A 25,722-nucleotide genomic window follows, 5' to 3' on the forward strand; every position below is an offset into this window, starting at 1 on the left:
GATGCAAGTAGCAACTTTGGAAAATGCAGAAGTTACTGATCTTTATTTGAGGTGTATTTTTTACCCCGTCCCTTTCCTTTCCTTTTAATGTCACTCCCCCCCTCCATAATATATAAAATAAATGAAAACATTTAAGAAGCTACAATATCTTTCAGTTTCAGTGAGGGTTTTTTATATTAAAACAAACAACCGCAGATAGTTCCATTGTTGGAAATGAATTTGGTATATCCTTTGTTGGGTATATCTTTCTGAAACCAGATATATTTGCTATCCAACAAATTCCTTGTAATTCAGTGTTAACACAAAGGTTGCTGCTACTAATAGTCTTCCTACATAGAACACCTTTAATGTTGCAGAAAGCATGTGTACCTATTAACTAAGGGTATCTTTCACTACACACATTTCACTGTAGATTATAATGCAGCATTACTGTTGTGTTATTGCTGCTGCAATTTTATTTTCTCAATATCCCTGCTTTGCTGTCTCATAAAGTAACAAAACATAGAGAGGGCATAGGAGTAACCCTTGATTTTTATCTCAAAAATAATCTTGTAAATGAACTGAGATTAACTGAATCAAAGTTTCCATGGGCTGAGGATAGAGTGGAACCTCATTCTCTCAGTCCTAATCCATTTTATCTATTGTATAGTATGTGGAATTTGCATTGCTAATTGTTGGTAATTGTCCTGCTAAATGAAAGTGATAGTGTGTGCTTTCCCTGACTACGAAATATTTTCCCAGGTACAAAATTTGTCATAATCCCCAGGAAAGGAGTGCAAATATTGTTAATGGAACTCTATTTTACTTTTGTAGATATGCCCTGTATGCAAGCCCAATACAGCTCTACAGCCCGCTGCTCAAGTTATGCCACTCAAACTTCCTATAGTTCAGAATACAGTCCTGAGATCATGAACCCTGACTACACAAAGCTGACAATGGAATTAAATAGTGCTGAGATCAGTGCCACTGCTGCCACCTCTCTGCCCAGTTTCAGTACCTTTATGGAAGGTTATTCTGGGGACTATGAACTGAAACCCTCCTGCCTATACCAAATGCAATCTGTCTCCTCTTCTTCATCACCTGCCTCTGCAAGCCAGAGATCTCTCATCAAGATGGAAGACAATCGGATGCACAGTTATCACTCTTCACTTTCTCTAACAGTGGATGAAGGCATGGCCAGCACTTCCATGTACTTCAAGCAGTCCCCACCCTCTTCACCTTCTACCCCTGGGTTCACACCCCAACAGATCTGGGATGAATCACCCTCACATTCTCTTTCACCAGCACAGACTTGCATGGCCCCATGCCACCTGGTAGACACTGCCCCTATGAAAACCATGCCTGGCCATTTCCCACTTTTCCATTTCAAGCATTCACCACCCCATACACCTATTGCAGGTGGCCACATGTGCTATGATGCCACTGCCTTGAGCCTAGCTATTGGATCAAATAGGCCTAGAGCTAGTCAGGCAGCTGTGAAAAATCATCCATATGGGCACCCCATGTCCAGGAGAACAGCCACTTTAGCTTTTGCACCACTGGGCCTCAATACAGCCAGTTCCAACCTTCTAGGTGAAAGCAGCAGTAGCAGCAGTGGCCTTCCCTCTCCATCTAGCAGAAGTTCTTCATCAGGAGAAGGAACTTGTGCTGTATGTGGGGACAATGCTGCTTGCCAGCATTATGGTGTGCGGACTTGTGAGGGATGTAAAGGATTCTTCAAGGTAAGAATACATTAATTTCTTCATGTGCCAATATCTGACCTTATAGCTTAGTAGAGAGAGGGGTAGCATACAAATTTAATAAATAAATACATAAGTAATACATAAACTTGTATGCAGAAGTAAAGGAGATTAATTTTTGAAAAATATATGGCTTCTCTGCGCATCTCAGTCAACCAATCAAACATACCACCAGTTCTCATGCGATCACAATTTAAGATGTATCAGTCCATATTGTTTTTACAGCTCTGCAGATCCCATGGATGCTATTGGACATATATGTCCTTGTAATTCATCAGTATTGTTTCATTGCTTGTAGTTATTCATATTCATGTATTTAGTACTATCAGCATTCATTATATTTTAGGAACCTAATTATCTAATTACTGATAGTAAAGGGAAACAAGAAAGAAGCAAGAAAATTTGAAGGGTGGGGAGGATGATGTAATTTAAAATTCTGCAATTTGGTTTCCTTTTTAAAAAATCTTTATCAGTCAACATTTATACTACTATTATTGTCAACCATATTCATTTATTTTTCATAGCTTTTATTTCCCGACTTTCTGCAAGAAATGTGCAGCAACATAGATTGTTTTTGTATTAAAATATAATAGTTTAACTATTTTTACAAAATTATGGTTAAAAAAGTTACTTAGCAAGTTGCTTAGGGTAGCAGCCATGTCATATGATGAACTCAAACCCAATCATATCATCTAGAAATGTATAATTGAATGAATGAAGTTTACTCATAAGAAAGCATATGAAGAATTATATCCAAAGAAGCTTCAAATGTAAACCACTGTTGCTTCTTAATAAATAACTCAGTGCTGCTTTTTTCTGACCTTCAGAATAGAAGACCAAAGCTGAATAATTCTACATTATTGTCTTGAATTTAAAAAAACTGGTCATTTTGTGATTAATCTATGACCATAAAAGGCAATTTATTGTTGCTGTGTTATATCCTCAGAGAATGTTTGATACTAAATAAAATATGATTTTTCCAAGGAAAGTTATTTAGAGGTTATTGATTCCTAATCTTTTATAATAAATGTCAAATAATATAGGCATTTATTATCTCCTTAATAATCATGCTGTTAGACTTATGGCAAAATGTTTAACAATTTTTGAAGATACTAAACAAGATTCTATATTAGTTTATCCTGATTGATACACTGATTTTATAATGACAATTATTTCTGAAAAAACGTATGTTGAGCTCCAGCTTGGAAGTGCCATGAATGTATGTTTTAGAGTTGTAACACAATACTCTTGTAAATTGTAGTATTTCTAAATATGTTTTAAGGATAGTTTTGATAATGTTATTACTTTTGTAATAGAAATGTATAAAAAATATAGCATCCATGCACAGAATTTCTTAATTTTACTTTTAAAAACAAAATAGCCTTAAGTCAGTAAGAAAATTAAAGCTCAATATGGGGGTAACTAGATTTGTTTTAACGGGACTGTTATTATGGGTTCTTAAGATCTGCTTTCAATGTGTATGTTTGTGTGTGTGTGTATGTTTGTGTGTGTGTTTGTTTGTATGTATATGCTTGAATATATATATATATATATATATATATATATATATATATATATATATATATATTCAAAAAGCAAATTTTAATAAATTTTAATAATTCTTGTTTTGCAAATTATATGCTTAGTGCCTGAGAAACATGTAATTTTTCACATTTGAAAAATGGATTTTTAAAATCACAAACTGTTGTAGAAATAATAAAGCTCCAAATGTACAATGATGACACAGAAGTAGTTGTTTTTCTAACATGAAAAGCTTAATTCAGTAGATTTAGTAATAAATACTTGTCAAATATTACATTTATTTTAAAATATAGAGCTACCTAGACTTATCTATAGTTATTTTATAATTTAGATTCATAGCTCCTCAGAAATATTGAGTTGAGTACCCTTATAAATTTAAAGAATGAATGAATAAACAAACACATTTTAAAACCCCATTAATAACATTAAAACTTGAATTTAGCTACATCATTAAAATAACTGTCCATATTCCTTCTTTTTGTGTAAGTCTGTGATAACAAGGCATGCTAAAAAGATATCTTTATATAATTTGTCATTTAATTTCTATGTTTAGTTTTTTATATCTTGTTCCTTATTGAATTAACTTATTTTTGAATATCAATATAGATATAAAGAATCCAATGTTCAAATGTTTTATTACTTTAGTAGGATCAGTATTCACCAAATTGAACCAAATAGAAAATTATTCTCAATAGAATATTAAAAATTAATCCCCAAACTTATAACATGACAGCCTGATAAATTCATATATGATTTTATCATCTATAGGTTGTCTATCTAGCTTTTGATGTTTGCTCAAAAATTTTATTGTCAGTAACGAAAACTAATATATTTGGTTTTTCCCCTCAAGGAAGCTGTTTTAGGGAATTAATTATATCTATAAGAAGTATACAATTGCATTTTAATTCTGGCGTATAAAAAAGAGTTGTTAAGGTCTCAGTTCATTCAGATGACTCTTCTATTATATTTTTTAGAGGACAGTTCAGAAAAATGCAAAATATGTTTGTCTGGCCAATAAAAACTGCCTAGTAGATAAGCGTCGGCGAAACAGATGTCAGTACTGTCGATTTCAAAAGTGTCTCAGTGTTGGTATGGTAAAAGAAGGTAAAGCATTCACTAATATTAGCTCACATATTGTTAATACCAAATAGTTTGCTTTTAAAAGGCATGGCTTTCTTATTTTAATGCTGAATTTTAGAAATAATGGTGAATGCCCTATTTCTATGTGATTTATATATGAGCTGAAAACCATATTATGTTGTAAAATCTTCATTCCAAATGATAAGTAGATTCTTCAAAGATGTAAGCAGTCAGGCAACATTTCCAAGATATTACACAATGTTTGTTTTAAATCTTTAGACACAGGAAGGAAATAATTGCATTTTATTTGTAAAATAAAAATTTGCAGTGCTCAAAACTGCATTTAATTAAAATTTTAGTAGATTTATTAGTGGTGTTGGATCTGTATGCATAAAATCAGATGCTAATTATTAATTATTAAAATAATAATTATTAATATTTTGCAAAACTCAGCTGAGTTTTTGATTACTTAGTGTTATAGTTAATTAAAATCATTAATGCAAACTATCCCTGAAGAAAGCCTATAACTATGTTGCTTCTACATTTATGTAGCCATAAGACGAATGTATTAAATTTTACTATACATTAGTTCAGATATTATATTTTAATTGCAAATGTCTTAGGGTCTTTTTAATTTATGGGAGTATATGGAAATCATATATATATATATATATGGAAATTATATATATATATATATATATATATATATATATATATATATATATATATATATATACACACACATATACGCATACACACATACACACATACATATACATATATACGTATATATATATGTGTGTGTGTGTATATATATATATATATACACGTGTATATATATATATATACACGTATATATATATATATATATATATATATATATATATATATATATATATATATATATATTCTATTATGAGAAACTCAGCTAAGATGTTACAATTAAGATGAATGACGTTGTTAAATTATTGCTATTGGTTCTTTCCCCGATAACATCCATTTATGTAAATGAAGTGAAACCTGTTAGTAATAATATGAATGTATTAAAAAACACTTTTGTTGTTTGATTTTTATTATTTTTATTATTTGAAAGCGATTGTGCAGTGTTACTGTAATAGGTTCCTTGTAGAAATTTGTCATGGTCCCTTTCCAGCTTGATTATGTTTTTGTTTTTGCTCCTTGACTAGTTGTCCGTACTGACAGTTTGAAAGGAAGAAGAGGCCGGCTTCCTTCAAAATCAAAGAGTCCTTTGCAGCAAGAACCTGCGCAGCCCTCGCCTTCATCTCCTCCAGTCAGTATGGTGAATGCTCTTGCACAAGCTCTATCTGATTCTGCACCCCAGGAACTTGATTACTCCAAAGTAGGTATCATGTTTTTCTGAATAAAGTTATTTAGCTCTTGGTTTTAAGTTATAAATTTATATGCTGAAGTATAATAACAGTAACCTCTTTGCAATAGTAATAGTGATTTGAATAGTTAAGTTACATTGGAAACCTGCTGAGGGTAATAAGGTAATTGTCCCAGGTTCCAGATACAGTATAAAAAGTATTCCAAATATGATCAAATATTTGAAAGTCAGATGGATCAATATTTTTATTCATGACAATAAAGCAGTCAGTAATACATAATTCCAAGAAGTATCTCAATATTTTCCAAATATTTCTATTTACAGAAATTCATTAACCTCAGTAGACAAAAGGAGGAAAAAAATAATGACCTTCTATTCTTGAGCTTACACTAAATTAGTCAAGTCAAAACTAAAGAGATATTTACTTATTTGATGTAGAGGCTTAAATCAAAATAAAATAAAATAAAACTACTAAATTAACCAGTGGTACAGCTTGCCTCCAGAAATCGTGGTCGCTCCATCACTGGAGATTTTTAAGAAGAGGCTAGACAGTCACTTGTCTGAGATGGTATAGGTTCTCCTGCTTGAGCAGGGGGCTGGACTAGAAGACCTCCAAGGTCCCTTCCAGCTCTACTCTACTCTACTCTACTCTACTCTACTCTACTCTACTCTACTCTATTCTATTCTAAATTTAGAGAGATTTTGTCTTCCCATAGGAGCATAAAAGTGGATGCCGCTGGCATGTAGATAACACCTCCTCTTAAACCAGAGAATGAGCTTTCCTGTGAATGTAATATTTCAGGGGTTTGACCACTGTCCCTTATGACCATTGTCTGGAAATACCTGATGATATAGAAATGTAATAATCATAAAACAGTATCCCAAACTTAAAACTGATCTAGGAGGATTCTATGGGCAATGTTCCTGAACTGAGACAACTTATAGGATCATGTACCCACTAGTGCATTTTGGTACAATCAAGTGACTAGAACAGTAGAAAAGGTCTATCTGTATCATCATATCACTGCCTAAAAATATCATTATCAGAGCTAGCTGAAACAATTTCAGGGGTTGGACTTCTTATCCTAGGTAATCATGTAATTCGACTAAGAGCAAATTAGAAGTTTATGTTCCCTATGCCAAACATGAACCTCTCTTTATTATATGACTTGAAACATAGATTGGTTTCCTCTCTGACCAGAGATCATGGAAAGTAGAAGAGGTCATAATGAATGCAATGGTTTGCTAAATTGGCAAGGTGAGGACTGTCCCCAGTTGTTAATATATTTATTAATTCTTTCTTGATTAAATGTTATGTCTCTTTCTGCTTAAAGGAGATTATGCATTTACAAGATAATTTTTTTTAAAAAAACTTCCTTTTTATATGAAAGTCCTGGAAAAATGTATTGGTCAGCCACACAAAGTGCTTAAAAAGGGAGTGGCCTCATATCTCTAGATACAACTGGAATTTGCTAATCATATTCATTTCTTTGGGGCTCTCAGCAAAGACTAGGACTACTTTGATCATCTTAATGAGTTATATACACCAGGAAATGGATTGGGGAAATTTAGTCTTTCTTTTGTTGTTGTTGTTCTTAGTTGCGAAGTCGTGTCTGACCCATCGCGACCCTATGGACAATGTTCCTCCAGGCCTTCCTGTCCTCTACCATCTTCTGGAGTCCATTTAAGCTCACGCCTACTGCTTCAGTGACTCCATCCAGCCACCTCATTCTCTGTCGTCCCTTTCTTCTCTTGCCCTCAACCTTTCCCAGCATTAGGCTCTTTTCCAGTGAGTCCTTCCTTCTCATTAGGTGGCCAAAGTATTTGAGTTTTAGCTTCAGGATCTGGCCTTCTAAAGAGCAGTCAGGGTTGATCTCCTCTAGGACTGACCGGTTTGATCGCCTTGCAGTCCAAGGAACTCGCAGGAGTCTTCTCCAGCACCATAGTTCAAAGGCTTCAATTCTTTGGCGCTCAGCCTTTCTTATGGTGCAGGTTTCACTGCCATACATTGCAACTGGGAAGACCATAGCCTTGACTATACGCACTTTTGTTGACAGGGTGATGTCTCTGCTTTTTAGTGTGCTGTCTAGATTTGCCATGGCTTTCCTCCCAAGGAGCAAGCGTCTTTTAATTTCTTGGCTACAGTCCCCATCTGCAGTGATCTTGGAGCCCAGGAAAATAAAATCTGTCACTACCTCCATTTCTTCCCCATCTATTTGCCAGGAATTGAGAGTGCCGAATGCCATGATCTTGGTTTTCTTAATGTTTAGTTTCAACCCAGGTTTTGCACTCTCCTTCTTCACTCGCAACAAGAGGCTCTTTAGTTCCTCTTCACTTTCTGCCATTAGAGTGGTATCATCTGCATATCTTAGGTTGTTGATGTTTCTTCCGGCAATCTTAATTCCAACTTTTGATTCATCTAGCCCTGCCTTTCTCATGATGTGCTCTGCATATAAGTTAAATAGGCAAGGCAACAGTATACAGCCTTGCCGGACTCCTTTCCCAATTTTGAACCAATCAGTGGTTCCGTGTCCAGTTCTCACTGTTGCTTCCTGGCCCGCATATAGGTTTCTCAAGAGACAAATAAGATGGTCTGGTATGCCCATCTCTTTAAGGACTTGCCAGAGTTTGTTATGATCCACACAATCAAAGGCTTTAGCATAGTCAATGAAGCAGAAGTAGATGTTTTTCTGGAACTCTCTAGCTTTCTCCATGATCCAGTGTATGTTAGCAATTTGATCTCTAGTTCCTCTGCCTCTTCAAAATCCTGCCTGTACTTCTGGTAGTTCTCGATCCACATACTGCTGGAGTCTAGCTTGTAGAATTTTAAGCATAATTTTACTAGCATGAGAAATGAGTGCAATGGTGCGATAGTTTGAACATTCTTTGGCACTGCCTTTCTTTGGAATTGGAATGTAAACTGATCTTTTCAAATCCTGTGGCCATTGTTGAGTTTTCCAAATTTGCTGGCAAATTGAGTGTAGCACTTTTACTGCATCGTCTTTTAAGATTTTGAATAGCTCAGCTGGAATACTGTCACCTCCACTAGCTTTGTTGTTGCTCAGCTTTTCTAAGGCCCACCACTTCACATTCTAGGATGTCTGGCTCGAGGTTAGTGACCACCTCATTGTGATTATCAGGGACATTAAGCTCATTCTTGTATAGTTCTTCTGTGTAATTTTTCCACCTCTTCTTAATCTCTTCTGCCTCTGTTAGGTCCCTGCCATTCTGGTCCTTTATCATGCCCATTTTTGCATGAAACGTTCCTTTCATCTCTCCAATTTTCTTGAAAAGATCTCTGGTCCTCCCTATTCTATTGTTTTCTTCTATTTCTTTGCACTGTTCATTTAAGAAGGCATTCTTATCTCTTCTAGCTATTCTTTGGAATTCTGCATTTAATTGAGCGTATCTTTCTTTTTCTCCCTTGCCTTTCGCTTCCCTCCTTTCCTCAGCTATTTGCAAAGCTTCCTCAGACAGCCATTTTGCTTTCTTGCATTTCTTTTTCTTTGGCATGGTTTTGGTTGCTACCTGTTGTACAATGTTGCAAACCTCTGTCCATAGTTCTTCAGGCACTCTGTCTATCAGATCTAATTCCTTAAATCTATTTGTCACCTCTACTGTATATTGAACAGGGATATGATTTAATTCATACCTGACTGGCCTAGCGCTTTTCCCTACTTTCTTTAATTTAAGCCTAAACTTTGCAACAAGAAGCTCATGGTCTGAGCCACAGTCAGCTCCTGGTCTTGTTTTTACTGACTGTATAGAGCTTCTCCATCTTTGGCTGCAGAGCATATAGTCAATCTGATTTCTGTGTTGACCGTCTGGTGATGTCCATGTGTAGAGCCGTCTCTTGGGTTGTTGGAAAAGAGTGTTTGCTATGACCATCGTATTCTCTTGACAAAATTCTATCAGCCTGTGCCCTGCTTCATTTTGTACTCCAAGGCCAAACTTGCCTGTTATTCCAGTTATCTTTTGGCTTCCTACTTTAGCATTCCAATCCCCCATGATGATAAGGACATCATTTTTGGGTGTTAGTTCCATAAGGTGCTGTAGGGCTTCATAGAACCGGTCAATTTCATCCTCTTCAGCACCGGTGGTTGGGGCATAGACTTGGACTACTGTGATATTGAATGGTTTGCCTTGGATTCGAACTGAGATCATTCTGTCATTTTGAGGATTGTATCCCAGTATTGCTTTTCCTACTCTTTTATTGACTATGAAGGCTACTCCATTTCTTCTGAGGGATTCTTGCTCGCAGTAGTATACCTGATGGTCATCTGAATTCACCCATTCCTGTCCATTTTAGTTCGCTGATACCTAAGATGTCGATGTTTAGTCTTGTCATCTCTTGTTTGACCACGTCCAGCTTTCCTTGATTCATGGATCTTACATTCCAGGTTCCTATGGAGAAAAAATCTTTACAGCATCGGACTTTCCTTTCACCACCAGACATATCCACAGCTGAGCATCCTTTTGGCTTTAGCCCAGTCGCTTCATTCTTTCTGGCGCTACTAGTACTAGCCCTCTGCTCTTCCCCAGTAGCATATTGGACGCCTTCCGACCTGAGGGGCTCATCTTCCAGCGTCATATAATTTTGCCTTTTGGTACTGTCCATAGGGTTTTCATGGCAAAGATACTGGAGTGGTTTGCCATTTCCTTCTCCAGTGGATCATGTTTTGTCAGAACTCTCTGCTATGACCTTTCCGTCTTGGGTGGCCCTGCACGGCATAGCTCATAGCTTCATTGGATTACGCAAGCCCCTTCGCCACGACAAGGCAGTAATCCATGAAGGGGATTTCTAGTCTTTCTAGTTCATTAAATTCTCAACAACTTTTAAAACTATCAGACATAGTAGCCATTGCTTGACTTTGCTAGGCTGGTGCCAGTTTTATATTGGTTCCCTGTTTTTCCCAACAAGATTATGACTATTAATAAGCTGGTGCTTGTAATTGTACATATATAATGTCTAATTTGGCTACATGAGGTAAATTTTTACATCTTGTAGCTAATCTAGACTAGACTAGACTAGACTAGACTAGACTAGACTAGACTAGACTAGAATACAATACAATACAATACAATACAATACAATACAATACAATACAATACAATACAATACAATACAATACAATACAATACAATACAATACAATACAGCTGGAAGGGACCTTGAAGGTTTTTTAGTCCAACCCTCTGCTCAAGCAGGAGAACCTATACCATTTCAGATAAGTGACTGTCTAGTCTCTTCTTAAAAACCTCCAGCACTCATGATTTCTGAAGGCAAACTGTTCCTCTGGTTAATTGTCCTAATTGTTAGGAAGTTTCTCCTTAAAGGTTGCTTCTTTCTTTGGATATTTTCCAACCATTGTTTCTTGTCTTGCCCTCTGGTGCTTTGGAGAATACTTTCATGCCTTCTTCTTTGTGGCAGCCCCTCAAATAATGGAATACTCCTATCATGTCACCTCTGTTTCTTTTCTTTAGACTAGCCAAACCCAAGTCCTGCAGCCATACTTCATATGTTTTAGTCTCCAGGCCTTTGAACATTTTAGTTGCTCTTTTCTGAACTTTTTCCAAAGGTCTCAACATCTTTTTTGTAGTATGGTGACCAAAATTGGTTGCAGTATTCCAGGTGTGATCTTACTAGGGTTTTAGAAAGCAGTATTAATACTTCGCATGATCTTGATTCCATGCCTCTGTTTATACAACCCAGAATTGTATTAGCTTTTTTGGTGGCTGCTGCACACTGCTGGCTCATAGGCAAGTGATCGTTCATTAGGACTACAAGGTTCCTCTCACAGTTACTGTTTTTGAGCCAGGTCTCACCTAGTCTGTACTTATACCTTTGATTTTTCCTGCCTAAATGTAAAACTGCTTTTTTCACATTAAAATTCATTTTGTTGGATAGGGCCCATTGTTCAAGTTTGTCAAGATCTTTTTTGATCCTGAGCTTGTCTTCTGGTGTATTGGCTATTCCTGCCAGTTTAGTGTCATCTGCATAATTGATGAGTTCCCCTTCTATTCCGTCATCTAAGTCATTTATGAAGATATTAAAGGGTACTGTGCCTAAGGCGGAGCCTTGTGATACCCCACTGCTTACTTCTCTCCTTGTGGATGTAGAACCATTAAGGACTACTCGCTGAGTATGATTTTTCAGCCAGCTACAGATCCATCTGGTGGTGATGTTGTCTATCCCACTTTTTTCTAGCTTACTAAGCAGCAAGTTGTGGTCTATTTTGTCAAATAGTGGAAAGCTATATATGACATAAATTTCAAGGCTTGCAAAAAAAATGGAGGTGGCTGGTGGTAAAATTACCTAAATAAGCAGTAAAAGTTTATTTTATCTGAAAAACTGAAATGGTATATTTATGCAATACAAGATTGCTGTTGAAAAAAGCATCTTGGTGTCCATATTTTCTTTCTGTTTCAATGTCTTGTATCACTTTGTGATTATAAGAATTGCGCATGCCCAAGATGGCGGACGTGGTCGGCTGAGCTCTGCAAGGAGCTCCAGCTATTTGGCGACCCTAAGAGCTCTACAGAGATGCTTTTGCCTTCTGTGTTGGGGTTAGGATGGGCAGACAGAAGGCTGTTTGTTGCCGCTTTTTTTGGTAGCGGCATAGTTCTCCGTACCTGGAATCGGCTCCGTGAGTTCTGGCGACCTTTGGAAGGGCCTCGGCTGAGCCCAGAAGAGCCTGGAAGAGCCTGGAAGGCCCGGAAGAGCCACGGTTTGTAAGGCTCCGATCAGCTGATTATCGGAGCCGATGGAGCCGCGGCTTAGAAATGGCGCTTGGAAGAACGCTTAGTACGGCTTAGAACGGCGCTTGGAATGGCGGAATAGCGGAAGAATGGCAGCAATGTCTGGAGCGGCTGGCGGGGAGGTGAGCTGGTGTGCCGCGGCCGCTCTGACGTGGGGACCCACGGCCTAGTGGTGGAGTGCAGGCGGTTCGTGCTGCTGACTGTCGAGCGGCACAGATCATCTTCACATCGCTCGTGCTCCGTGAGGCCAGCTAGACCAAGTTTGTGGCCTAGCGGAAGATCTATGGGGATTTTAGTTTTCTCCCCTACTTGCCCTAATACAACCATGGACGCAGGGTTTGGCAGGCTGAGTGTTGGCCTGTTTAGCTTGTTTAGCCTGTTTAGGCTAGCACTGGCCTGCCAACTATATCTGGGAGCTATGGCTTTATGGCTCCTTTGGTATGACGGGGCGTGCTGGACTCGAGGCTGTTGGTGCTCCGCCAGCTGATGTTGGACCCACTTATCACCTGACCCTCTCCTGATACGGAGAAGAATTTTTGCAGCTGGGACATCTTTCTATTTTATGATTCAGCAGGCTTTTATGCCTTTGACCAATAGCTGCTTAATTCCTCTGTCTGCCGTGCCCCCAAAGGACTCAGAAGGAACCGGGTATAAAGTCACTGTGAGAGAGTGGCTTAGACTTACCATCTGCTACCCCCCTAGAGGTGAGAGATCTATGGGGGGTATGCCTTACCCTGGGCATGTATTCCATGCTGCTTCCTGGATCAGACCTATGACCGTCGTGAGAGGACGGTGGCTGACCTTTTCCGGAGGTTTCCCCAGCTTGAGTGGCAGTGGAGATGGTTTGGCGGACTGGATATCTACCTACCTTCTGACTTTAGATCCTCCTTATCAATCATGGGATTGCCTTTTGCTGGACCTGCATGGACAATTATGGCTCGCCTTTGTTACACTAGCACGGACTTATTCGCTCTCAGGGGTGCCCCCCCTTCCTGGGTGCGACCCGCCTTTTTCTCCACTTCTCCTCTTGATGACGGGCCCAACTGTTGGGACCCTGAGAGATGGTTGGGCAGGGACAGGAGCCTCCGGTATAAATCCAATAAGAGGCCCCTGGTTTATTTTTTAGCTAAAATTTTGTGGGGTTAGGGAGGGGGGAGGGATTACAGGTTTGGTTGGAAACTGGGGGGTGTCCACCAACCGCTATTCAGGCCAGGCCTGGGATTGATCATGGCGGGATGGAGCTTGGGCTGGTTGCCTCTGGGGCTCCGGAGCGGGGTGTGGGATTACCTATTCCCACGACGTTAGGGAATGGCAGCAGGTGTACGAAAAGAGGGCCGCATCAACATCTGGGAGTGCATCCCCGCTGTCTTCAAGCGGTGATGTGCTCCGACCCTCTGGTTTCGGCCTGTGGTTCCAGGAGCGAGGATGAGCAGCCACCTGAGCTCAGGCTTGTGTATCTTAATGCCAGGTCCATAGTTAATAAGGCCCCTCTCATCTGGGATCTGGTTGAGGGGAAGCATGCAGACCTAGCTTGCATTATGGAGACCTGTTTGGGCCCAGAGGGTGGTGTCCCTCTGGTTGATCTCTGCCCACCAGGTTTCCAGGTGCTGCACTGGCCTCGGGCTCAGGGTAGGGGTGGGGGAGTGGTGGTAGTTGTGAGGGAGACCCTATGTCCGCGGGAGGCCACCGTTGTCCAAATAGCCGGGTGTGAGTCTCTCCTCCTGAGATGTGGCCCTAGGACTCAGTTGGGCTTGCTGCTGGTGTACTTTTTGCCTAGTCGCATAGCAGCAGCCCTGCCTGAGCTTCTCGACATCCTCTCAGGGCTGGTGATTGAGTTCCCCAAATTTATGATCTTGGGTGACTTCAATCTACCATCCCTGGGGGGATCATCTGAGTTAGCTCAGGAGTTCATGGCTTCCATGATGGCCATGGACCTGATGCAAGTAATTCAGGGCCCGACTCATGGGGGGGTCACACGCTCGATTTGGTTTTTCTATCTGGATGGTGGTTAGATGATCTGGGTGGGGGTTCTCCAATTGTTATGCCCCTGTCATGGACCGATCATCATCTCCTGCGGTTGATCTTCCGTTTTGCCACTCCCCGTCGTGGGGTTGTTGAACCAATGAGATGGTTCCGCCCTAGGCGCTTAATGGACCCTGAGTGGTTCCAGGCAGCGCTTGGGTCCCCACCTGCCTCCTTTGCTCACAGCTCGGCTGATGCCCTAGTGGAAGCCTGGGGAAAGGCAGCCACGGAGGCACTCGACCAAGTTGTACCCATGCGGCCCCTGCCTCGGTGCAGATCCCAGTGGGCTCCATGGTTTTCTGCGGAGCTCCAGGAGATGAAGCATCGGAGACAGGGCCTAGAGAGCTGTTGGAGATCCAGCTGGTCTGAATCCAACCGATCGCAACTAAGGTCCTTTACAAGGTCTTATCTCACGGCGATGAGGATGGCAAGGTCTAATTACTTTGCTACCCTCATCACGTCCGCAGATAATCGCCCGGCCGCCCTGTTTAGGGTGACCCACTCCCTCCTTAATCAGGAGGTGAGGGAGGAGCCCTTGCAGGGTCATGCCGAGGAGTTTAGCCAACATCTGTCGGACAAAACCGCTCGGATACGGACCGGTTTGGACTCCAACTGGGCAGAGTCTGACGATGAGGACATTGTTGTGATTCAGGGTCAGCCTGTGGGTTCGGCAGTTGGGTCGGATGACTCGGATGACTCAGATGAGGGGGAGGAGGGGGGTGTTGAAGAAGAACTTGCTGATGATGGCTTGGAGGCTCCGCAGAGCCCTCAGCCAGGCCCCTCTTACTTGGTGGAGACCCAGCTGCGTGAGCTCGACAGTGTGGATGAAGATGACCCACAGCTGGCCCTGTTCAAGGACGCCCGACGCAGGAGGCAGTCAAGTAGGAGCAAGCAGAGAAAGGCTGTGGGACTTCTCGGAAGGAGGCAAAGAGAGGCCACGCCCTGAACTCTTATAAAGGGAGTGTTTGGGGGAGGGCTGGTTTGCTGAAAGCAACCGCTCCGATAGAGGATCAAAGCTCCGGTATCTTGTTTCATGTTTTGTTTGTGTAATACATTTGGCAGACGTTTTCCAGCCTCTGCCGTTTGTACAGGGGTTGCCTTTCTGCAAGGCCGGTAGCAGGCTGGTACAGAACAGTTTGCTTTCAGCCTCCCACCCCTTACTAATATTATGGAGCAGCTACGTGCTGAGAATGCCCAGCTCACCCAGCAACTCACTTTGCTGGCAGCTCAGGTGGCTCAACTGCAAGCACAGGTTCATGCTGCACCCCCACCCAGGAGAAAATGCCAAGTTGCAATGCCGGATAAATTTACAGGTACTCCAGAACTGTTTCCTGCTTTCCTGGGACAATGCCAGCTCTTTATCAGCGTGAGAGCAGCTGATTTCCCCACTGACCGGGATAAGGTGGGGTTTGTGTTAAGCCTTCTTTCGGGTGATGCAGCTCGTTGGGGCACGCCTCTGCTGGCTCAACCTAGCCCATTGTTGGACAACTTTGTGGGGTTTTGTGACCATATGCGTCAGATGTATGAGGACCCTATTAAGACGCAGACTGCCACTCGACGTCTGAAAGCTCTGAGGCAGGGTCAACGCCCCCTACAGGGCTATATCAGCGATTTCCGGCTGCTTAGCCAGGATTCCGCCTGGAATGAGGCTGCGCTCGTGGATGCCTTCCAGGATGGATTGTCGGAGGAGATGTTGGATGAGCTGGCCCGTGTGGATATTCCCTCAGACCTGAATGGGCTGATCCATCTCTGCCTGCGGATCGATGCTCGGTTGCAGCAGCGAAGGAGTCGCCGTGCCACCCCACAGACCCCTGCCGCCCCTGTTGTGCGTGAGCCCCCAGTTCAAAGGGAGGAGCCAATGGAGCTGGGTGCCGCCAGGTCTCGTCTATCGGTGACTGAAATGAACAGACGACGGTCGGGGGGGGTTGTGTTTTTACTGTGGGGACCCTGGACATTTGGCTGCTTTTTGCCCAAAGAAGCGACAGCGGGCATCAGTGACCGAGCCTGCCCCGAGAAAGTCCCCTACTTTTCTGTCGGGAAACGCCCCGAGCCCGATCTAGACGGTGTGATAGATCGGGCGTCCCACAACAACACTGAGCGACGTCTTTCCGATGCTGCCTGTGGACCTCCTCGGCATTTGATTTTGGAGGCACGTCTGATCCTTCCTGGCAAGCCAGAGGGGATTCCAGTCCATGCCTTAATTGACTCTGGGGCCACCACAAACTTTATGGACTCAGCATTTGTGGCCAAATGGGCTGTTCCCCAGTGCCCGGTGGATCCGCCCATGTTAGTGGAGACTATCGATGGTCGAGTGCTCCTGTCTGGGCCTATTACGGCCGCCACGCAACCATTATGTATGGCCATCAGTTCCCATGTGGAGGCCATCCAGTTCTATATCACCTCAGATCTGCACTTCCCCGTGGTCTTGGGACTGGCGTGGCTCCGGGCGCATGACCCACAGATCTATTGGTCACAGAACTTGGTCACCTTCCCAAGCTTGCAGTGCGTGGACCACTCCCTCCATATCTGTGCCGGCCAGGTGGAGGGTTCCCCAGGGGTTTCCTTGCCTCCCGAACTGTCCGACTTTGCTGATGTGTTCAGCGAGTCAGAGGCGGATCAATTACCCCCACACAGGCCCTATGACTGCCCCATTGATTTAGTCCCTGATGCGCCTCTCCCAGTGGGGCGTTTGTACTCCATGTCGGAGCCCGAGTTGGCTGCATTGCGGGACTTTCTGGAGAAGAATTTGGCTCGCGGTTTCATCCGGCCCTCGTCCTCGCCAGTGTCTGCACCCGTGCTCTTCGTCAAAAAGAAGTCGGGCGAATTACGGCTTTGCTGCGATTAACGCAAACTCAACGCCATCACGGTGCGCAACCGTTACCCACTGCCCCTCATCCCCGAGCTCTTGGACCGACTCCGGGAGGCTAAGATCTTCACGAAACTGGACCTGCGTGGAGCTTACAACCTCGTCAGGGTTCGGCCGGGTGATGAGTGGAAGACGGCGTTTGGTACTCGCTATGGACATTTTGAGTACACGGTGGTGCCGTTTGGCCTGACCAACGCCCCCGCTGTGTTTCAGCATTTCATGAACGACATTTTCCGGGATTTGTTGGACCAGTTTGTCGTGATCTACTTGGACGACATCCTGATCTACTCCCCGTCGCGTGAGGTGCACCATCAGCATCTCCATCAGGTCCTGCAGCGACTCCGAGAACATCGGCTGTTTGCCAAGTTGGAGAAGTGCCAGTTCTACCGGGAGACCATCGATTTCCTGGGTCACCGCATTTCTCCTGAGGGCATCGCCATGGAGCCGAGTAAGGTTGAGTCTTTGCAGAGTTGGCAACCCCCGCGTCGCGTGAAGGATGTTCAGCGACTTCTTGGATTTGCCAACTATTACCGAACTTTCATCCCTGGGTTTGCTGCCTTGACAGCCCCCCTCACCCGGCTCCTGCAGAAGAAGACTCGGTTCCAGTGGAACGCACCAGAACAACAGGCTTTTCAGACTTTGAAGGAAGCCTTCATGAAGGAGCCCATCTTGAAGCATCCTGACCCGCAACGGCCGTTTGTCGTGGAGGCGGACGCCTCCGACATTGCCATTGGGGCAGTGTTACTCCAGGCCACGACGCCCAGCGGTACCCTTTTCCCTTGCGCGTATCATTCCCGAAAACTGAACCCTTCGGAGCGCAATTATACAATCTGGGAGAAGGAGCTGCTGGCCATCAAAGCGGCGTTCGAGGCCTGGAGGCATCATCTGGAGGGAGCGCGGCATCAAATCGAGGTCCGGACGGACCATAAGAATCTGGAAAGCCTGCAGACCGCTCGGAATTTGAACCAACGCCAGATCCGGTGGTCTCTTTTCTTTGCGAGGTTTGACTTCCGGGTTCGGTACATACCAAGCGGGCACAATCAAAGAGCGGATGCTCTGTCCAGGAAGCCCGAATATTCCCGAGTGGAAGACAAGCTTCTGCCCAGGACAGTGATCCCCGTCGAGTCTTTTGCTGCGGTACGGGAGCCGGTTGATATACGGGCTCGGATCCGGGAGGCACAGCAGCAGGAGGTGTGGGTGGCTCAGCGGAAGGAGGAGGTGGGGCCAGATTCTCCTTGGACGGTCACGGATGGACTCTTGTATTATCATGACCGGCTCTATGTTCCGGGAGGGCCACTCAGGGGACTCATCCTCAGCCAGTGTCACGATAACCCGGCAGCGGGGCATTTTGGCCTGTTCAAGACCCTGAACCTGGTCTCCCGTACCTTCTGGTGGCCCCGAGTCCGACATGACGTCCAGTCCTATGTCACCTCCTGCATCCCATGCAGGCAGGCCAAGTCAGCGACAGGGGCCCCGCCTGGATTACTGCAGCCCTTGCCAACACCCAAAAGACCCTGGGGGGCTATGTCCATGGACTTTCTGATGGATTTACCCCCATCCTCTGGTTTCACGACAGTGTATGTGGTGGTGGACATGCTGACCAAGATGGCGCACTTCATCCCCTGTCGCAGCTTACCGTCAGCCCGCGCCACTAGTCGTATGTTCATTCAGCAGGTGTTTCGGCTGCACGGCCTCCCTGATAGAGTCGTCTCCGATAGGGGGCCCCAGTTTACAGCCCGCTTCTGGCAGGAGTTGATGCATGCGTTGGATATCAAGATTTGCCTCTTGTACGCACATCATCCTCAAACTGACGGGGGAACCGAGAAGGTCATCGGTATCCTGGAACAATATCTGCGCTGCTACGTCAATCTGCAGCAGAACAATTGGGTGGACTATCTGGCCATAGCTGAGTTTGCATTTAACAATTCGCAGCACACCTCCACACAGATGACACCGTTCTTGGCCAATGTGGGTTATCACCCCCGGTTTTTCCCCCTTTCTCCCGTGGACTCACCGGAGCCGGCAGCGAACGACTTCATGGCAGAGTTACAGGCGATCCATCGATTGGTGCGACGTCAGTTGGAGAAGGCCAAGGCCGATTACAAAAGGTTTGCTGATCGGTCAAGACGGGATACGCCTCCACTATCGGTGGGGGATCGGGTCTGGTTGTCCACCAGGAACCTACCGTCAACACGGCCGGTGAGAAAGTTAGATCACCGATATTTAGGACCGTTCCCAGTCGAGGCTGTCATCAATCCGGTCACCTATCGCTTAACTCTGCCACGTTCCCTGCGCGTGCACCCAGTCTTTCATCGGTCTCTGTTGGTCCCCGAGCAACCGGCTTGTCCACTCCGCCGGACGGAACCTCCCCCATCAGGACCTCGTGATGGAGGCAGCACCCCTGAGTACGAGGTCGCCAGCATCAGGGATTCCCGTTGGCTGAAAGGTCGTTTCCAGTACCTGATCGAATGGAAAGGTTACGGACCAGAGGACTTCACCTGGGAAGACGCGACCGCCGTTCATGCCCCTGCGTTGGTGACTGCTTTTCATGAACAATTCCCATCCCGACCGCATCCGGATGGGCAGCCCCGGGGGAAGGGCCCTGCGGTGCGGGATAGTGTTGTGATTCAGGGTCAGCCTGTGGGTTCGGCAGTTGGGTCGGATGACTCGGATGACTCAGATGAGGGGGAGGAGGGGGGTGTTGAAGAAGAACTTGCTGATGATGGCTTGGAGGCTCCGCAGAGCCCTCAGCCAGGCCCCTCTTACTTGGTGGAGACCCAGCTGCGTGAGCTCGACAGTGTGGATGAAGATGACCCACAGCTGGCCCTGTTCAAGGACGCCCGACGCAGGAGGCAGTCAAGTAGGAGCAAGCAGAGAAAGGCTGTGGGACTTCTCGGAAGGAGGCAAAGAGAGGCCACGCCCTGAACTCTTATAAAGGGAGTGTTTGGGGGAGGGCTGGTTTGCTGAAAGCAACCGCTCCGATAGAGGATCAAAGCTCCGGTATCTTGTTTCATGTTTTGTTTGTGTAATAAATTTGGCAGACGTTTTCCAGCCTCTGCCGTTTGTACAGGGGTTGCCTTTCTGCAAGGCCGGTAGCAGGCTGGTACAGAACAGACATGGGCAGTCTTGTTGATGTTATCTGGGAGGAGTTCGATCCTGTGACTCTGGACGATGTGGACAGGATCATGGGGAAGCTGAGCTCCACCACATGTTTATTGGACCCGTGCCCCTCCTGGCTGGTTTATGCGGCTCGGGATGGGACACGAGGCTGGTTCCAGGCAGTGATAACTGCTTCCTTGAGTGAGGGTAGTTTTCCCACCACCTTGAAGGAGGCGGTGGTGAGACCCCTCCTTAAGAAGCCTGCCCTGGACCCAGCTGTTTTAAACAACTTTCGTCCAGTCTCCAACCTTTGCTTCCTTGCGAAGGTTGTTGAGAGCGTGGTGGCGCATCCGCTCCCTTTGTTCCTGGAGGAAGCTGATTATCTGGACCCGTACCAATCGGGTTTCAGGCCCGGGCACAGCACAGAGACGGCATTGGTTGCTCTGGTGAATGATCTCTGGCGGGCTCGGGACAGGGGTTGTTCCTCTGTCCTAGTCCTATTAGACCTCTCAGCGGCTTTTGATACCATCGACCATGGTATCTTGCTGCGGTGTCTCAGGGGGTTGGGAATGGGAGGCACTGTTTTTCAGTGGTTCTCCTCCTACCTTCTGGGACGTTCACAGTCGGTGTTGGCAGGGGGGCAGAGGTCGACCTCGAGGCCTCTCATTTGTGGAGTTCCTCAGGGGTTGGTCGTCTCGCCTCTCCTGTTCAACATCTATATGAAGCCTCTGGGTGAGATCATTCGTGGTTTTGGAGTTTGGTATCATCAGTTGCAATGTATGGCAGTGAAAGTTGGACCTTAAGAAAGGCCGAGCGCCAAAGAATTGAGGCCTTTGAGCTATGGTGCTGGAGAAGACTCCTGCGAGTCCCTTGGACTGCAAGGCAATTAAACCGGTCAGTCCTAGAGGAGATCAACCCTGACTGCTCTTTCAATGCTTGTTACAAAGAATCACTCAGGCGCCATCTTTCCATCCTTTTTAAAATGAACATTGAAACAGGAAAAAAGTTAGAGTTCCAGAGTTAAAGTCTTATACTTGCTGTTTATATTGCTCCCGCATCCGCTCCACCTGCATCAATTACTCCAAAAAACAAACAAATCCAGCAGGAATGGATTCAGCGTCTTGTTCTGCTTAAAAGCAGAAAAATCCTCTGACCTGGAGTGTTTCCGGGCTTCGGGGGAGCTCTCACCCTTCAAGCCCCAGAATAAACATTCTGGGGCTCTAGGGGAGCTCTACCCTTACCCAGAGACTCCCCTTCCCCTCTTCGCCCGAGGGGAAGGGTTTTTAAGCTGCAGAATAGCTGATCGTCGGCTGCTCCGCGGCTTTAACAAAATTGGAAGGGTGGCGGTCGATCCCGACCGTCCACAATGCTGAAGCGCCACCTGGAAGTCCCAGACATCCTAATTCCTTTATTCAACATATTTCTAATTTCCTCTGTGACTTTGGGTAGTTTGGCTTTTTGGAAACAATCCTCTGCTTTCTCCTCAATTTCCTGACTATCATCTTTATATAATTGCTCATAAAATTCCTAAGCTATAATCTTTTTCTCCTCTTCTTGATAGTGTATTCTCCATTTATCATCACATAGTTTATTAATCCAACTTTTCTCCTTTTGTTTTTTCAATTTATATGCAAGCCATCGGCCCAGTTTGTTTGCATTTTCAAAGAAGTTCTGTTTTATACCTCTCATCTGTTGTGCTAATTTCTCTTTGTCTAAAATATTAAGTTTATGTTTAATTGAATCCATTAATTGTTTGACATTCTTTTTTTGTGGTTCCTGTTGGAGTATTTTTTCTAATCTTTTATATTCCCTTTCTAACCTTTTCTGTTGTTGTTTTTTCTCCTTTTTTGCCATATATGCCATTGCTACCCCTCTCATAATCGCCTTGGCTGTATCCCAATTATTTTGTATGGAGGTATCTTCAGCTTTGTTTTCATTAAAGAAGAAATCTAATTCTCTCTCCATCTTTAACCTAAAGTCATCTTCTTTTAAAATTGATCTTTGTATAGTCCATCTAGGTGTTTTTTGGGGGCCTTTCCAACTAAATTTCATAGGGTTGTGGTCTGCCCAGGTGCTTGTCTCCATACACACCTCTTCGACCTCGGAATTGATTTCCTTTGACATCCACACCATGTCAATCCTGGACCAAGAACTATGTTGGTTACAATAGTATGTATACTGTCTAGCCTTGCTGGTTGAAACTAAACATTAAGAAAACCAAGATCATGGTATCCGGCCCTCTCAATTACTGGGAAATAGATGGGGAAGAAATGGAGGTAGTGACAGATTTTATTTTCCTGGGCTCCAAGATCACCACAGACGGGGATTGCAGCCAAGAAATTAAAAGATGCTTGCTCCTGGGAAGGAAAGCCATGGCAAATCTAGACAGTACAATAAAAAGCAGAGACATCACCCTGACAACAAAAGTGAATATAGTCAAGGCTATGGTCTTCCCAGTTGCAATGTATGGCTGTGAAAGTTGGACCATAAGAAAGGCTGAGCGCCAAAGAATTGAAGCCTTTGAACTATGGTGCTGGAGACGACTCCTGCAAGTCCCTTGGACTGCAAGATGATCAAACTGGTCAGTCATAGAGGAGATCAACCGTGACTGCTCTTTAGAAGGCCAGATCCTGAAGTTGAGGGCAAGAGAAGAAGGGGATGACAGAGAATGAGATGGCTGGATGGAGTCACTGAAGCAGTAGCATGAGCCTAAATGGACTCCAGAAGATGTTAGAGGACAGGAAGGCCTGGAGGAACATTGTCCATGGGGTGGTGATGGGTTGGACATGACTTTGCAACTAACAACAACAACAACAAAATCCATGCACAAACGTAAAGTGTCATCCTTCTTCTCTCTAAAGAGGACCAGGGTGGCTACTTTGGGCTTGGCAGGTTCGATAAATCCCCTTTCTAGGTTTTTATTTATGAATTTTTCCATCTCCTCCATCTCTTTAGGGCTCATTGAGTACAGTCTTGGTTTCTGGAGTTTTGCCCTGGGTTTGATTTCTATACATGATCCATGGGTCAGTGAGGGGAGAGTTCATCCATCCATTCCTCGCTGAAGACTTCAGCAAGGTCTTGGTATTCCTACGGTATTTCAGGTAACCCCTTCTCCTCTCCCTCTGATGCTTTCTGTGCTCCCAGGCTTGGTAGGTAGTTTCTGACATATGAGCTTTTCAAGTGACTCTGAGGCATTGTTTACCTTAAAAGTCCTTTATTAGCCCAATACACCAGCAAATGCTTGCTCGAGGAAGCTAGAATCTGAATCCCTTCCCCTTTTCACAATATATTAAACACAATTCTCCACTTTTCTATTTTTGACATGAATCACATTCTCCAATTAATTTGAAGGAACAGTTTCTCTTTCATTAGACAACCTGCCAAGTTCTTGTCTTCTTTTATTTCAGGCGGCCTTGAGGTACAATTCTCCTCCTCCTTTCTCCCAGCCATGATCCTAGCTCTTAAAGTAATACACAAGTTTAACATATGAAATAGCTGCTTCTTCATCTCTTGTCAAGCAAGAACATTCTATGTTAGCAGCATTGACATCCAGCCCCCTTTACAAAAAGAACAGATCCTGTAAGATAAACAAAACACAAGTTAGGAGCTGGCTGTTGGTTTGTTGGGGTGTTTCTCTTAAAACTTTTTGATAAGTCTGTCAGCTTTCACATTCCTAGATTTCACCCAAATTTCAGACAATGGGTACCCCTTCCATTGTACTAGGTACTGCAATTTTCCCTTAAATATTCTAGGGTCAAGAATACATTTCATTTCATAATTTATTTATTTTATTTATTTTATTGGATTTATATACTGCCCTTTCCCGAAGGACTCAGGGCGGTTTACAGGGTATTTAAAACAAAGATCGATACAAAAGTTAAAAACAATTTAAAAAAGATTAAATCAATCCCTGAAAAAAATAAAAACCCCAATTAAAATTAAAATTCTCAGCCTGGGCCGGAGAGCTCGAAGAGCCAGGTCTTCAGGTCCCAGTGAAATGAACGAAGGTCGGGGGCAGTCCTAAGCTCCACGGTCAGCTGGTTCCAGAGGGCAGGCGCACCCACTGAGAAGGCCCTCCCCTGGGTGTTGTCTGCCGGCAATCTTTTACCGGTGGCACCCTGAAAAGACCCTCCCTGTGGGAGCGCACTGGACGAAGGGAACTTGATGCTGGCAGCAGGTGTTCCCTCAGATATCCCGGACCCAAGCCATTTAGGGCTTTATAGGTCATCACCAGCACCTTGAATCTCACCCGGAGGGCAACCGGGAGCCAATGCAGCTCGCGGAGTAGAGGTGTTACACGGGAGTATCAGGAAACCCCCATCACAACTTGCGCGGCCGCATTTTGCACCAGCTGAAGCCCCTGAGTGGTCCTCAAGGGCAGCCCCATGTAGAGAGTGTTGCAGTAGTCTAAACGGGAGGTCACGAGCGCATGAGTGACTGTGCGTAGGGCATCTCGGTCCAGGTAGGGTAGCAACTGGCGTACCAAACGAACCTGGGCAAAAGCCCCCCTGGTCACGGCTCCTATATGGTCTTCAAAATTGAGCCATGAATCCAGGAGGATGCCCAAGTTGCGAGCCCTATCAACAGGGGGTAACACCTCACCCCCCATCGTTAAAGGTGGAATAGTCTGGTTAACCTGAGATGCCGATATGCACAGCCACTCAGTTTTGGCAGGATTGAGACGAAGCCTGTTTCTCCCCATCCACACCTGGACCGCCTCCAGGCAACGGGACATCACATCAAGGACATCACTGGGTTGGTTCGGGGTGGAGAGAAAAAGTAGGGTATCATCAGCATACTGATGATACCCCACCCTGAAACCATGAATGATCTCACCCAGCGGCTTCATATAGATGTTGAACAGGAGGGGAGAGAGAACCGACCCCTGAGGAACTCCACAAACGAGAGGCCTCGGGGTGGATCTCTGCCCTCCCGTCAACACCGACTGCGAGCGGCCCAGGAGATAGGAGGAGGACCACCGTAAAATGGTGCCTCCCACTCCCAACCCCCTGAGACACCGCAGTAGGATACCATGGTCGATGGTATCAAAAGCAGCTGAGAGATCTAATAGGACTAGGACAGAGGAACAACCACTGTCCCGAGCCCGCCAGAGATCATTCACCAGTGCGACCAATGCCGTCTACGTGCTGTGTCCGGGCCTGAAACCTGATTGGTACAGGTCCAGATAATCAGTTTCCTCCAGGAACAGAGGAAGCTGATGCGCCACCACACTCTCAACAACCTTCGCCGAAAAGCAAAGGTTGGAGA

General features: G+C 44.6%; 1 protein-coding gene across 2 annotated transcripts in view; it reads left to right on the forward strand.

Annotated features, from left to right (window-relative positions):
• NR4A3 (nuclear receptor subfamily 4 group A member 3) overlaps nucleotides 1-25,722 on the forward strand; it is a 67,397-nt gene that overhangs the window by 2,616 nt on the left and 39,059 nt on the right. For both annotated transcript variants that reach the window (XM_081343496.1, XM_081343497.1), the window contains exons 3-5: nucleotides 814-1,721; nucleotides 4,256-4,385; nucleotides 5,549-5,721. In XM_081343496.1, coding sequence (XP_081199622.1) covers nucleotides 814-1,721; nucleotides 4,256-4,385; nucleotides 5,549-5,721 — 1,211 coding nt within the window. The remainder of the gene's footprint in view (nucleotides 1-813; nucleotides 1,722-4,255; nucleotides 4,386-5,548; nucleotides 5,722-25,722) is intronic.

The sequence above is a fragment of the Vipera berus genome (assembly GCF_964194415.1).
Source record: "Vipera berus genome assembly, chromosome: Z".
NCBI lineage: Eukaryota > Metazoa > Chordata > Lepidosauria > Squamata > Viperidae > Vipera > Vipera berus.